At 45.7% G+C, this 13,514-nt stretch overlaps 1 protein-coding gene across 2 annotated transcripts in view; it reads right to left on the bottom strand.

Moving 5' to 3' along the window:
* LOC145358980 (plexin domain-containing protein 1-like) overlaps positions 1-13,514 on the bottom strand; it is a 304,814-nt gene that overhangs the window by 156,744 nt on the left and 134,556 nt on the right. For both annotated transcript variants that reach the window (XM_080213338.1, XM_080213339.1), the window contains exon 5: positions 2,230-2,352. In XM_080213338.1, coding sequence (XP_080069464.1) covers positions 2,230-2,352 — 123 coding nt within the window. The remainder of the gene's footprint in view (positions 1-2,229; positions 2,353-13,514) is intronic.

The following is a 13,514-nucleotide window of genomic DNA, read 5'->3' as shown; positions in this document are numbered from 1 at the left end:
ATTTTGTACACATATCATTGGGGACTAAAATTATGAGAGGTATTGATAGAGTGAACAGTTGGAAGCTTTTTTCCCAGAGCAGGAATGACTATTACAAGGGGGCACAAGTTCAAAATAAGGGGGGAAAAGTTCAGTAGAGATGTGGGGGGGAGTTTTTTACACAGAGGATGGTGGGGGCCTGGAATGCACTGCCAAGTGAGGTGGTTGAGGCAGTTGCTTTAGCCACATTTAAGACTTAATAGGCATATGAATAAACAGGGAATATGTGGATACAGGTGGTTGCTTTAGATAGGTAAACATGGTTGGTGCAGGCTTGGAGGGCCGAAGGGCCTGTTTCTGTGCTGTACTGTTCTTTGTTCTTCTTTGTTCTTTGACTTATAAAAAGAGGGACACTGATCTACATCAAGCTTGAGGGAGCATCAGAGCCAACAACAGCTTAACAACATCTTTGGTGCATTTTAGGTCCAACGGGTGAAGGGAGAAGATTCAAAATGGGCAGCACAGTAGCACGGTGGTCAGCACTGCTGCTTCACAGCGCCAAGAACCCGGGTTCGCTTCCCGGCTTGGGATCACTATCTGTGTGGAGTTTGCACGTTCTCCCCGTGCCTGCGTGGGTTTCCTCCAGGTTCTCCGGTTTCCTCCTACTTTCTGAAAGACATGCTGGTTAGGTGCATTGACCCGGACTATGGCAGCTAGGGGAATTTCACAGTAATTCCATTGTAGTGTTAATGCAAGCCTTGCTTGTGACTGATAAATAAACCTTTATGTAAATCCCTTGACTATGTTTTGCTGAAAATATTTATTTTGTCTTAAGGAGATGGCAGGAATCCTGTAAACTGTACTTAGACAACGGGTGTTTTGCCCTCAGATCTCTCTCCAGTCAAGTCTGGAGTGCAGTAAACAGGAAAATCTCAAGCAGTTGCTTGTGCCAGAAGTGTAGAAATAACTGACAGACGACTGGGGCGAGAGTGAGATATGAAACAACGTTGTTCTTCAATCACCTATCTAACACTTTCAGAAACACAGACACACAGGAGATTTACTGAGTGTAATGTTCCGACCACAGACACGATACAGACATCACAGCTATCAGCAGCCATGCAGGAAGTAAATTCCTATTTATAACTGCTTTTGTTATGTTTACCATCGGATAAAGAAAAATCTTTGCAAATGTCAAAACTGCATGCTTGAAGGCTACAAAAGAAATCGCTCAAAATTGTTTCTTCCTCAATGTGTGCACTCTCCCAGCTTTGCTTCTGTGCTCACCCCAAGTCCTTTTCTCTTTATCTCAATATCCTATCCCTCTATCCCAATCCTGTACATTCCCGTACATCTATCCCAATGCTCTCTCTTCCCACGATGGCACGGTGGTTAGCACTGCTTCCTCCCAGCGCCAGGGACACAGGTTCAATTCTGGCCTTGAGTGATTATCCGTGTGGAATTTGCACATTCTCTCTGTGTCTGCGTGGGTTTTCTCCGGGGGCTCCGGTTTACCCCTACACTCTAAAGATGTGCGGATTAGGTTGATTGGTCATGCTAAATTGCCCCTTAGCTTCAGGGGGACAAGTAGGGTAAATACATGAGGTTATGGGGAGAGGCCCTGGGTGGGATTGTTGTTGGTGCAGGTTGATGGGCCAAATGGCCCCCTTCTGGACTGTAGAGATTCTATGTATAATTCCCTTCCCATTTCCTGCCCTTCTAACCCAGATCTCCCTGGTCCCTAGTGCTCTCCCCAGTCCCGACTCTCTCAATTCTCTCCACAATCTGGCCGTTCTACTAAATTCCCTCTATGTCCTTTTGCCTTTGAATCCATTGTATTCCAACCCAGTTTAGCTCTGCTCGATGTGACAGCGACCTGGACAGATTATCACTGGTCTCAAGCTTGATCTCAAGTTAACTCCAGTTTCACTCTCCACAGATTCACTCCCTACCAAAGCTGCTAATCCAGCATTCTCTCGTCTTACTTCAGAATTCCTGCTCCCGATCATCCTCCAGGTTTTTTCTAGAAGGTGTGTATAGTGTGGAAGTAGGATGGAGGTTGAATCAGACCCGGGTATAATATTCCGCACGGTAACTGTCACTCTCTTGACTAAAGTGAGAAGAACGAGCGTGTGCCCCAAGCGCGAGGGTGTGGAAAGACAGAACAATGGAAAACCAACACGTGGTCCGATTTATGGCGCTTAAATTCTGCTCATCTCGTATTGAACAAGTGATAGAAAAGAAAAGTACCGTTATCAAAGTATTTGATGGTGGAATTCCTGGAGTAACTGGGATCAAAGTTGGCCATTAGTGGAGCAATGTACTGAGTGGCAGTCAGCATCCGATGGATAACCTCTCCGGTGAATATAAAACCTGAAAGAAAAATAAACAAAGAGAAATTAGCCCCTCAGAATACTCAGGGTCTTCATTTGATTTGATGAATTATTGTCAGCCAACAATGCTGTACTTCAACAGCTTCTTCCCGGCTGCCATCAAAATTTTGAATGGACCTGCCTTGCATTAAGTTGATCTTTCTCTATACCTTAGCTATGACTGTGACACTACATTCTGCTCTCTCTTATAGAATCCCTACAGTGCAAAAGGAGGCCATTCGGCCCATCGAGTCTGTATTGTTAAAGTCAGAGCTAAAGTGTAGAGAAGGATCAACTTAATACATGATCAGTCCATTCAAAAGTCCGATGGCAGCAGGGAAGAAAATGTTCTTGAGTGGATTGGTTGCTTAGGAAGGTGAGGGTGACAACATTATGGAATAGAATACCACCTCATCTTCACTTAATGTCAATGATATTGCACCAAAAGAGAAGCAGTTCTTTCCTGGGATCAGATGTTTGACTTCTGCTGGCTTTACACTTTTTGTTGACATTTCTCCCACCCTCTTCCACTTCTAAGAAAATGATAATATTGCTTTGCAACCACTGGTTAGTTTGTTCCTTTTGGCGTGCTTATCGGGTAAAGAGTACAATATTTGCACGGTAGATCTCCCATTGTGCTGATTGCAGTCAGTGGGGACGCTGGAGGGAAGCATGTTGTGAAGGCGTGACAGGTCACCACAAGGAATGTATGCAGACAGGAGGTGAGGGGAGGTGTCAGAGACAGTGCAGTAAGCGGAATGGGCAGCAGAGCTACATGTAACTGACGGTTGAACTGCTGGTTTTAATCACTTGATATCACCTCACTAATATTGCAGCAAAGGGGAGGTGATGGTCTAGTGGTATTATTGCTAAACTATTAATCCAGAAACTCAGCTAATGTTCTGGCGACCCGGGTTCGAATCCTGCCACGGTAGATGGTGGAATTTGAATTCAATAAAAATTGTCTGGAATTAAAAATCTGCTGATGACCATGAAACTATTGTCGCTTGTTGGAAAAATCCATCTAGTTCACTAATGTCCTTTAGGAAAGGAAATCTGCCATCTTTACCTGGTCTGGCCTACATGTGACTCTAGAGCCACAGCAATGTGGTTGACACTTAACTGTCCTTGAGCAAACAGGGATGGGCAATAAATGCTGGCCAGCCAGTGATAGGCCCACGGATAAATAAGAAAAAAGAGACATGTTGCAGAAGCTTCTTATCTTGCACTCATCAGGACAAACACAAGAAAACCAAATTTCAAAGAATCTCAACAATTTATGTTACAGGAGAAAAAGATGCTGATTGATTGGTGAGTCGGCTCTGATTGGCTAAGACATCTAATGTTAGACTGGGATTTTCTGACAGGTTTCCCACAGTGGATGTGGCAAACCATTAGCCACTGGTGGGATTTTCTGGTTCCATCAAGATGTACACACTTTTGCATGGCTTGCCTGCCTTGCTGCTGAGGAATATCACAGGGGGTTGATTTTGGCAAGACTGGGAGATCCTGCCAGCTGGAGTTTCAATGTGATTCAGTGATTGGGTAGCACTTATTAAATGATTATGTAGCCAATAGCTACATAAGGAACCAATTTAAGATAATCAGTCAAGCTCATTTGCACTTGCTAGAAGTTTCATACATTCCTACGCCTTCTCTACAAACAAAGAGAATATGTTCAAGAGTGAATTACTCGGAAGCTTGGGTAATCATAACTCCCAATTGCTTTCTCCATGGTAATTCCTTGGCCAATCAGGGTAAGCATGTCAACCAAGTCAAGACAAAAAGCTTTAGATACATGTCTCTCTTCTTTAGCAATATTCAAGTTCTGAACTACCAAGTAATTGTTTATCCTCTTCCACGAGTGGCACACTGGTTAGCATAGCTGCCTCACAGCCCCAGGGACCTGAGTTCAATTCTCGGCTTGGGTCACTGTCTATGTGGAGTCCACAAGTCCTGCCTGTGTCTGTGTGGGTTTTCTCCGGGTACTCTGGATTCCTCCCACAGTCCAAAGATGTGCAGGTTAGGTGCACTGGCCATGCTAAATTCTGTGTACCCGAACAGGCAACAAAGTGTGGTGATTGGGGGATTTTCGCAGTGTTAATGTAAGCCCACTTATGACACTAATAAATAAACTTTATAAACTTTAAGGTGGCCATGGGGACAGGTGAGTGCTGAGACAGGATTGTTAGAAGGAACTTTCAGAAGATTTAAATCCCTCTAGCCTTCACCCCCTCATTGTCCCCCTCACTGCCCCCACACACCTCTCTGCACCACCTTCCCCTCCCCCCGTGATTTCTGCGCCGGTCGCCAATTTTAAACATCTGCAAAATCTTTTCAACCCTCGTGAAAACCTGGCCTGTGGGGTTATCTTCCTCAAATATGCAGACAACAGCCCTCTTCCACTTGTCATCCCCTATTCCCACTGTGTGTTGGCAGTGATCCACAGTTTCCTTTCGTTAAACCTCGGGAAGCTGCGATGTTGAGCTGTACTTTGTGCTGCTGCTGCTGCTACTTTGTGTGGTGTGCAATGTTAATCACTGTTGTCAGATGCAGACTGATTCATTCGTTGCAATTGGATCCAGGAGTGTTCATTCTCACTACAGGAAGGTTCTCTTCCCCACCGGCGGCACAGTCTGTTGTCTTTATGTCTTGGATGTGACATCTGAAGATTGCACTGAAGCAAGATGCTCATTATTTATACAAACACTGGTTTTGTGTTTACAATAAGATAAGGGGATTCCTCAGGGGTGAAGACAACTCGCACAATCTATGCAGGTCAGTGTCTTATGTTCCTCATTTGCACTAATTACAATCTCACAAATGGATTGAGGATTTAAAATGATTAGGGCTTAGAATTTTGGGCTGGGTGTTCATTTTCAAGCACAAAATAGTGGCAGGAAACCTGTCAATTTGTGCGTCCCCCCTCCACCTGCCTACAAAGGTGGCGATTTTATTCCAGGGGGGCAGGTGCGAACTGGGGTTGGGGCCTCTGTTCCCAGAAAGAGGCAGCCACCAGGGGCTGTTAAAGAGGGCGGTTGCAAAGGCCCCACCTCGGTGTTCTGGGACTTTGGCCCAGTTCACAATTAAATCAATGAAACAAAAAAACACAGCCCTCTAAACCTCACCCCTCACTCTCCATACACTCCGTGCCCCGTTCATGCCTTCTCCATGCCAACCTATTCCCTTCCACTCATGCCTCCGAACCACCTCATACCATTTGTTCCAACTTCTGCCAATGTCTGTTGGCACCAGGTTTTAGTCCAACCTATTTATTTGATGATATACTCACAAGCTTTCGAGGGGACTGCCTCTTCGTCAGGTGAATGGAGAGTTCTGGCCTCATACAGAGCATATAAAGCACAGACAGTTTAGAGATTACTGATTAAAATGCGAATCCTTACACCTAACCTGCTGTTCAAGACCTGAAGTGGCTGATAATGTGAGTGGAAGGAGCACTGATCACAGTTTAAAGAGATGTGTATTGTCTCCAGACAGTACAGTAAGTGAGGTTTTGCAAACCCAGGCAAGTCATGGGGGTTACAGATAGTGCGACATGAACCCAAGATCCCTGTTGAGACCGTCCTCATGTGTGCGGATGAGGACGGTCTCAACAGGGATCTTGGGTTCATGTCGCACTATCTGTAACCCCCGTGACTTGCCTGGGTTTGCAAAACCTCACTTACTGTACTGTCTGGAGACAATACACATCTCTTTAAACTGTGATCAGTGCTCCTTCCACTCACATTATCAGCCACTTCAGGTCTTGAACAGCAGGTTAGGTGTAAGGATTCGCATTTTAATCAGTAATCTCTAAACTGTCTGTGCTTTATATGCTCTGTCTGAGGCCAGAACTCTCCATTCACCTGACGAAGAGGCAGTCCCCTCGAAAGCTTGTGAGTATATCATCAAATAAATAGGTTGGACTAAAACCTGGTGTTGTCAGACTTTTTACTGTGTTTACGCCAGTCCAACGCCGGCATTCCCACATAATGTCTGTTGGTCCAGTGTATATTCCGAACCCTATGAGTGTTTGAAAATTACATTGCCCAATCCCTGTCAATCTTTCTGATTGGTTGATGATAACCACCTGACATTATCAGTCCTGTGGCCAATCACTGGACTTCACCTGTGACCAGTTGGTAGCACTCCTGAGTCCCACCCCTTTTTAAAGAGCACCCCAATCACAAATTGAAGTTAAAGAACTCCCCCACCCTTATCATTGCTGGCATTGCGCAGCAGAGCCTCCTACCTCCACAGTCCACACCCCACCCGCCCCCACCCCGCAACAGTGCAGACAACCCCACCTCTTGCAAGAGTTTCCAGCCGTAACGGAATTTGGGTTAAAAATCCCAACCAACGTGTTTTTGCTGAGACAACTGATTTGCCATCGTGTGTTTTTGGTGTATCTGGCAGCGCTTGGTATAAATCAATTAAATGCACAGAATAGTTTTGCTAAAGTTAAAAAAGTTACAACAATTACACAAAATCCATATAAAGTACGTATCAATGCTTGGAAATGATTGGTGTGCTAAATATAGCATGACACATTCTACTAACAGATATTAAAATTTAAAAGACTCATTGTGATAACTCCATGGAGGCGGAAATGCCATCACAAGTTACTTTATTTACACCATACACCCATACACAGGCAGCTCTCCAGTGGCTTCCTGCTGAATGCAGGCTGGGAGGCTGACACACCTGCTTTAAACAAGGAGCATGAGGCATCAATTAGGGCTCTTCAGGTAGTTCTTTTAACGAACTCAAATTAACTTAGGGACAAATTAAGAGGGGCAGCCACCCAAAAAGGAAGGGGGGATGGCCCAAACAGAAACCAAAGTCCAAAGGAAACTTAAAACATTAAATCAAAATGTGGTCATAAGGGTCTATAACACACACCAGCCCCTGCGGTGCCCAGTGGGCACAGAAGGCGTCAACTGCGCCCGTGGACACCGCATGCTCCCTCTCCAGGGACATAGGGCTCATCAGATACTTCTCTTCTAGTTATCCACCCAGTAATGATCATTCCTGTTTATAAGCAGATCTATGTTTACATCTCAGTGAAGTTGCCATAGTCCAAGATAACCATAGTCCATGACTGGTGGTGATTTAACCAGAGAACCACCATACCTGATATGAGGGGCAAAGTTGAGAAGGCAGGGACTCGCGAATAACCTCAGCTGGCACGGGAATTGAACCTACACTGTTGGCATCATTCTGCATCATGAACCAGTTGTCCAGACAACTGAGCTACACCATACTCTAGCAAGTCAACCTTATTAGCCTGGCTGAAGTCATCACACTCATAGAGTTACATAAGTTTATTCCAGAACTTAATTCTAAACTTACAAAAATTAAAGATGGATACATACTGTGAAATCAAGTGATTTCCTTTAAATGTCACCAGTTAAGCTGCAGTAATTTCACGCATGTGGCTGAAAGTTTTACTACTTGTGTTTCTTTGCACAGTCGGGCTTCGTATTTAGAGAACAGAAATGATCGTTTTAATTGCGAGGGAGGTGGATGGTTCCGTACCGGTAATTATTCAACCCTGACATCTTGCATCAGTAGCTGCAAAGGCCTTGTGTTCTTTCTCCCTTGTCACTTCTAAGTGGGATGCTTAACACCAAGTCATGAGCTTGAGTCCCAGAATTCAGCATAACACCATATTGGGTTGATGTACTCCGATTGTGTGTGTAAACTAAACTAAAACAAATCATCAGGTATAAATTTCTCTACATACTTGAATGCAAGTCATTCTTTCCTTCTCATAGTCAATGGTGCAGAGGTTAGCACACAGCTGTCTCACAGCGCCATGGACCCAAATTGGGTCACTGTCTGTGTGGCGTCTGTAAGTTCTCCCCATCTCTGTCTGGGTTTCCTCCACGTGCTCCTCACACAGTCCAAAAATGTGCGGGTTAGGTGATTGGCCATCCTAAATTGTCCCTTTGTGTCCAAAGATGTGTAGGTTAGGGGGATTAGGGAGGTAAATGTATGGGGTTATGGGGATTGGCCTGAGTAAGATGTGCTTTCGAAGAGATTCTATGATTGGGCAGCACAAAGGTTAGCACTGCTGCCTCACAACGCCAGGGACCCGGTTCGATTCCGGCCTTGTGTTGCTGTCTACGTGGAGTGTGCACATTCTCCTCATGTCTGTGTGGGTTTCTTCCATGTGGTTTCCACCCACAGTCCAAAGGTGTGTCGGTTAGGTTGATTGGCCATGCTAAATTGTCCCTTAGTCACAGGGAGATTAGCAGGGTAAATATGTGGAGTTACAGAGATAGGGGCTGGCTGGGATTGTGGTTGGTGCAGGCTCAATGAGCTGAATGGCCTTTTCTGCACTGAAGGGATCCAATGATCTCATTGAAGTTTCAAATCAAACTCAGGTCCCTGGCACTGTGAGGCAGCAGTGCTCACCACCGTGCCACCATTCTGCCACCTACGCTCAGTTTCTGGGGTCAGTGAGACTCCATCCTGCACCGTCCAATTCCCCTGGTGCGTAAATCTTGTGATTTTATGTATTTCTTAACCAAATCGTATTGGTGAGCATAGAAATTTCGCAAGTTTCCCGACACAAGCTACCTGATTCAATAGCCAAAATGTCTGTGAGCAATGAAACCAACAAGGGGGCAGGGGGTAGATGAGGGTGGGGAGAGAGTTGGGGATCAAGGTCCCTGGGGTTGGCAGAGGGGCCGTGGTTACTCTGGAAGGAAGTGAATCTCTGGCTATGATTGGACAGCGAGGAGTAGAACCAGCCGCAAGTGAGTTGAGCAATCGAGGGAGTGCGGTTCAGGTGGATGGTTGACGTTGTCAAAGACCGCGGCTAGTTCACGGAGCTTGAGGAAGGCACAATCACACTTTGGTTAAGGATGTTTCAGCACTGTATGAGGGATGGAAACCTGATCCTATCAGGAAAGACAGGCACAACATCTGGAAAGTGACAATATGCTCAAGTACATCAGAGGAGAAAATGATATGAAAGCTATAACTGTAGTTTTCAGAGACAGAGGGGTGAAGGGTATAAGTTCTGAGCAGTTAGTGATGACAGCAGATTTGAAGAGCAGGCAGACAATGCCTGAGGACAGGGAACCATTCTAAAAGGCAACACAATGCTAAGCTTCACCTTGCTGCTTTTAACTCGGGACTGTTTCTCATTTTCACAAAATAAATCAATGAAATATTACTTTAAGCTACATTGTAAAGCACATTCCAAATGCACTAAAGCCAAAGTGCAGTGAGTGAACGTGTTACCCAGTTTTGAGCTCGGTGATAAATCTGTACACTTCAATCCGGTCCCCCCTCAACGTTCTCTGCTCTAAGGAGAACAACCCCAGGCCAACCAGCCCCTTTTCATAGCTGAAACACTTCAGCTCAGCCAGCAGCCTGGTCAATCCCCTTTGCATTCTCCCCAGTGCAATCACATCCCTCCTATAGTGTGGCAATCAGAGCTGCACACACTGCTCTAGTTGTGGGCTAACAAGCATTTTATACAGTTCCATTATAACCTCCCTGCTCTTACATTTGATGCCTTGTTAACCACCCTATCTACAGAAGGTAAGATGGCTAAGAAGGTTCTCTTGCCTTTATTAGCCGAGGCTTGGAATAGGAAGTACAGAGAGACATTTGGGTGTATGTCCATAGCACCCTAAATCCTCTGTACTTTCTAGTGCCCTACTGTTCATTATATGTTCCCTTGCCTTTTTAGTCCTCCCAAAATACATTACCTCACATTTTTCAGGGTTAAATTCCACTTGCCTCTGTTCTGCCCATCTGACCAGCCCGTCTATATCATCCTGTAATCTAAGGCTTTCTTCCTCACTATTTACCGCATCACCAATTTTTGTGTCATCTGTGAACTTACTGTTCATACCCCACAAATTCACCTCCAGATCATTAATGTACACGACAAACAGCAAAGGGCCCAGCACTGACCCCTGCAGAACACTACCGGACACAGGCTTCCAGCCACAAAAACAACCTTCAACCATCACACTCTCCCTCCTGCCTCTAAGCCAATTTTGGATCCAGTTTGCCCAATTGCCCTGAATCCAATGAGCTCTTACCTTCTTGATCAGTCTCCCACATGGGACCTTGTCAAAAACCTTACTGAAGTAATGCTGTCATGACAACTATAACTGATTGCCTTAAAACACAATCTGTTCCATAATGCCGCTTACCTGGTCTGGCCTACAATTCACCCCAGACCTCCAACAATGTGGTTGACTCTGAACAGCCCTCTAATATAGTCGAGCAAGCCACTCAGTTCAAGGGCAATTATAGGATCATAGAATCCTTACAGTGCAGAAGAAGGCCACTTGGCCCATTGAGTCTACACCGATCACAATCCCACCCAGGCCCTATTCCCATAACCCCACACATTTATCCTGCTAATCCCCCTGACACTAGGACCAATTTATCATGGCCAATCAACCTAACCTGCACATCTTTGAACTGTGGGAGAAAACCAGAGCACCTGGGGGAAACCCACGCAAACACAGGGAGAACGTGAAAACTCCACACAGACAGTGATCCAAGGCCGAAATTGAACCCAGGTCCCTGGCGCTATGAGGCAGCAGTGCTAACCATTGTGCCACCGTGACCCTCCACGTTAACTGGATGGTCCTTGTAGTGACTCTCACATCCCATGAAAAGGAAAAGCTTAAAGGAGGTATCTCGAGACGAAACACTGGAACGAGGTGAAAATAGCACAAAAAAACCCCTTTGCAGGTGATTAGTGAATCTTGTCTTAATTTAAGCACCGCGAGTTTATGCTCAGGAAAATCAATTTCACACTTTAGGATGGTTCAGTGAACACAATGGGAATAATCAGTGCATCGACACACAGCACATCATATTTAATGGACATCCCAGTATTCAACACAACATGATAGCCTTCAATAACGAACATATTGTTGGCTACCAGGCTATCAGCCTAGCCTTGGGCCACCAATTAACTGCAAAGGGGGACATCAAGATGATGTACATTACAAAGGAGAACAAGATTGTGTTGAAATAAAGCTTCTGTTTCTTTATTTTCCATTAATAAGACCATAACTTGCTTGTAAGGCAAACTACTCTTCATATCTGCAGCTACAAAGAAACAGAACTGTTGTAGTGATGTGATGAATGGGTTCCCTACCCACAAGATATAAATATATATCATTCATGGGATGTGGGCCAGCATTTATTGCCCTCCCTGAGGGCATTTAAAAGTCAACCACATTGCTGAGGATCTGGAGTTGAATGCAGGCCAGACCAGGTAAGGGCCATAGATTCCCTTCCCTGAAGGGCATTAGATGGGTTTTTGTGACAATTGTCATCAGTAGATTCTCAATTCCAAATTTTTATTGAATTCAAATTTCACCACCTGTTGTGGTGGGATTCGAACCAGGGTTTCCAGAGAATTACCCTGGGTCTCTGGGTTATTAGTCTAGTGACAATATTATGACACCATCGTCTCCCCTAACAGCAGCTTGTATTTATGTGGTTCCTGGAATCAAATAAAAATGCCCCACGGAACTTTACAGCAACAACATCAAAGCAGCTACAGACCAAAACCTGAGGAAGATGTTGGTGGGATTTAATAGCCTTATGGGAACATTTCCGGAGTCCTGACCCCAATAATTTATGAGTTCCACCCATCTGCCCCAATCAATAGACCACCAGAAGTCCCAATCCATTCCAGGATGGTGGGCAGGGCTGTGTAGACAGGGAACCAATGCAAGGACCCAAGACCCTGGGTGACTGGCAACACCAACGGGGGAGGTGGGCCCTGGCTCTGTAGGCCTGGGGACTACGAGGTTATGAGGGCACCTCAAGATGAAGGTACTTTCTGAAGGCCTCAAAAAAAAGATTGGATGTTGCCACAGCTACCAGGCCATCAACGTGTACGGGAACCCCTTCCCAGGTGGTCAGTTGTGGCCCTCTCTCATTCAAGGCTTGGGATGTGGGTGTGAAAATCAATGGAGGCCTTGTTGGTCCCCTTACACCCCTCACCACACCACCTCCTGGGCCCGTTGCCAAGGGGCCACCTTCGGCCATTTTCTCATTCTCCTTCCTGAGTTTCAGCCTCGGGGGGGGCCATCCGCTGCCATTAGGAGGATCCCAGCGCCGTCACCAATCTGCCTCAAAGTGGCCGCTTAATTTCCACTAACTGGCTACCTGCCCCTGCCGGGCCAGTTCTAGTTTGACACCCCCCTCTAACAAACTCGCCCAAAGGCAGGATAGTGTCTGGTTGGTTATCCAATAAGCAATTTGCTAAAATACCCCTGACGTCTCACCTCCAAGACAGTATCTCTGTGTGATTGATAAGATTCCACCCATGAGGACAGCTTTGTCAAAGAGGTAGGTTTCGAGGATAGACTTATTGAAAGGGACGGGGAGAGCCAGGGAGGTTTAGGGAGGGAATTTAGGGCCTAGGCAGCTCAGGCAGGGCCACCAGTGATAGAGCGAAAAATGTCAATGGCTGCAGACAAGGCCAAAGTTGAAGGAACGCAGAGTTCCCAGAGGCTGGCAAGGCTATAAAGTTAGGATGGGGACTGCCAAGGAGGGATTTGAAAAGAATAAATTATCTCATCTATCAAGTATTTGATCTTTCCAGTTAGTACTCAACCTTGCAGCTTGCAATCTAACTAAGAACAAAATATTTGTCAGTCTTCCTCTTCTGCATCATTCTCCTTCCTTGAGCTTCAGCAGGAGTTTAATGAAGTTGTTGATTCGTCTTCCCGAACTCTGATGTTGGCAACTTGGGAGAAGTCTGTCGTAACGCCAGTGCAGAGCTTGGCACTTCTTGTAAACCAGCTGTCCACCCACCTCCTCAACCACTGATTGCCGCAGAGGGAACTGCTTCTTAGGTTTGCCAAGTGTACAAGTCAAAAATACACTGAGAAGGCATGAGAACTGTGGGATTGCTGTAAATCAGAGCAGCACAGTCAGGGGAGGAGGGGGGAATGGGGAGGGAAGGTGTGGTGAAGGGGCTGTGGGGATAGGGGGTGGTAATGACCACAAGCAGGGAGGTGATGGCTGAGTGGTATTATCGTTAGCCTATTGTTCCGGAAACTCGGCTAATGTTCTGGGGATCCGGGTTCGAACCCCGCCATGGCAGATGGTGGAATTTGAATTAAAAAAAAAAATCTGGAATTAAGATGACCATGAAACGAT

This window comes from Carcharhinus amblyrhynchos, chromosome 27 (assembly GCF_965287045.1).
Source record: "Carcharhinus amblyrhynchos chromosome 27, sCarAmb.v2.hapA, whole genome shotgun sequence".
Classification (NCBI taxonomy): Eukaryota; Metazoa; Chordata; class Chondrichthyes; order Carcharhiniformes; family Carcharhinidae; genus Carcharhinus; species Carcharhinus amblyrhynchos.
Note: the sequence above shows the minus strand (reverse complement) of the source record. Positions and strands in the feature narration are given on the sequence as shown.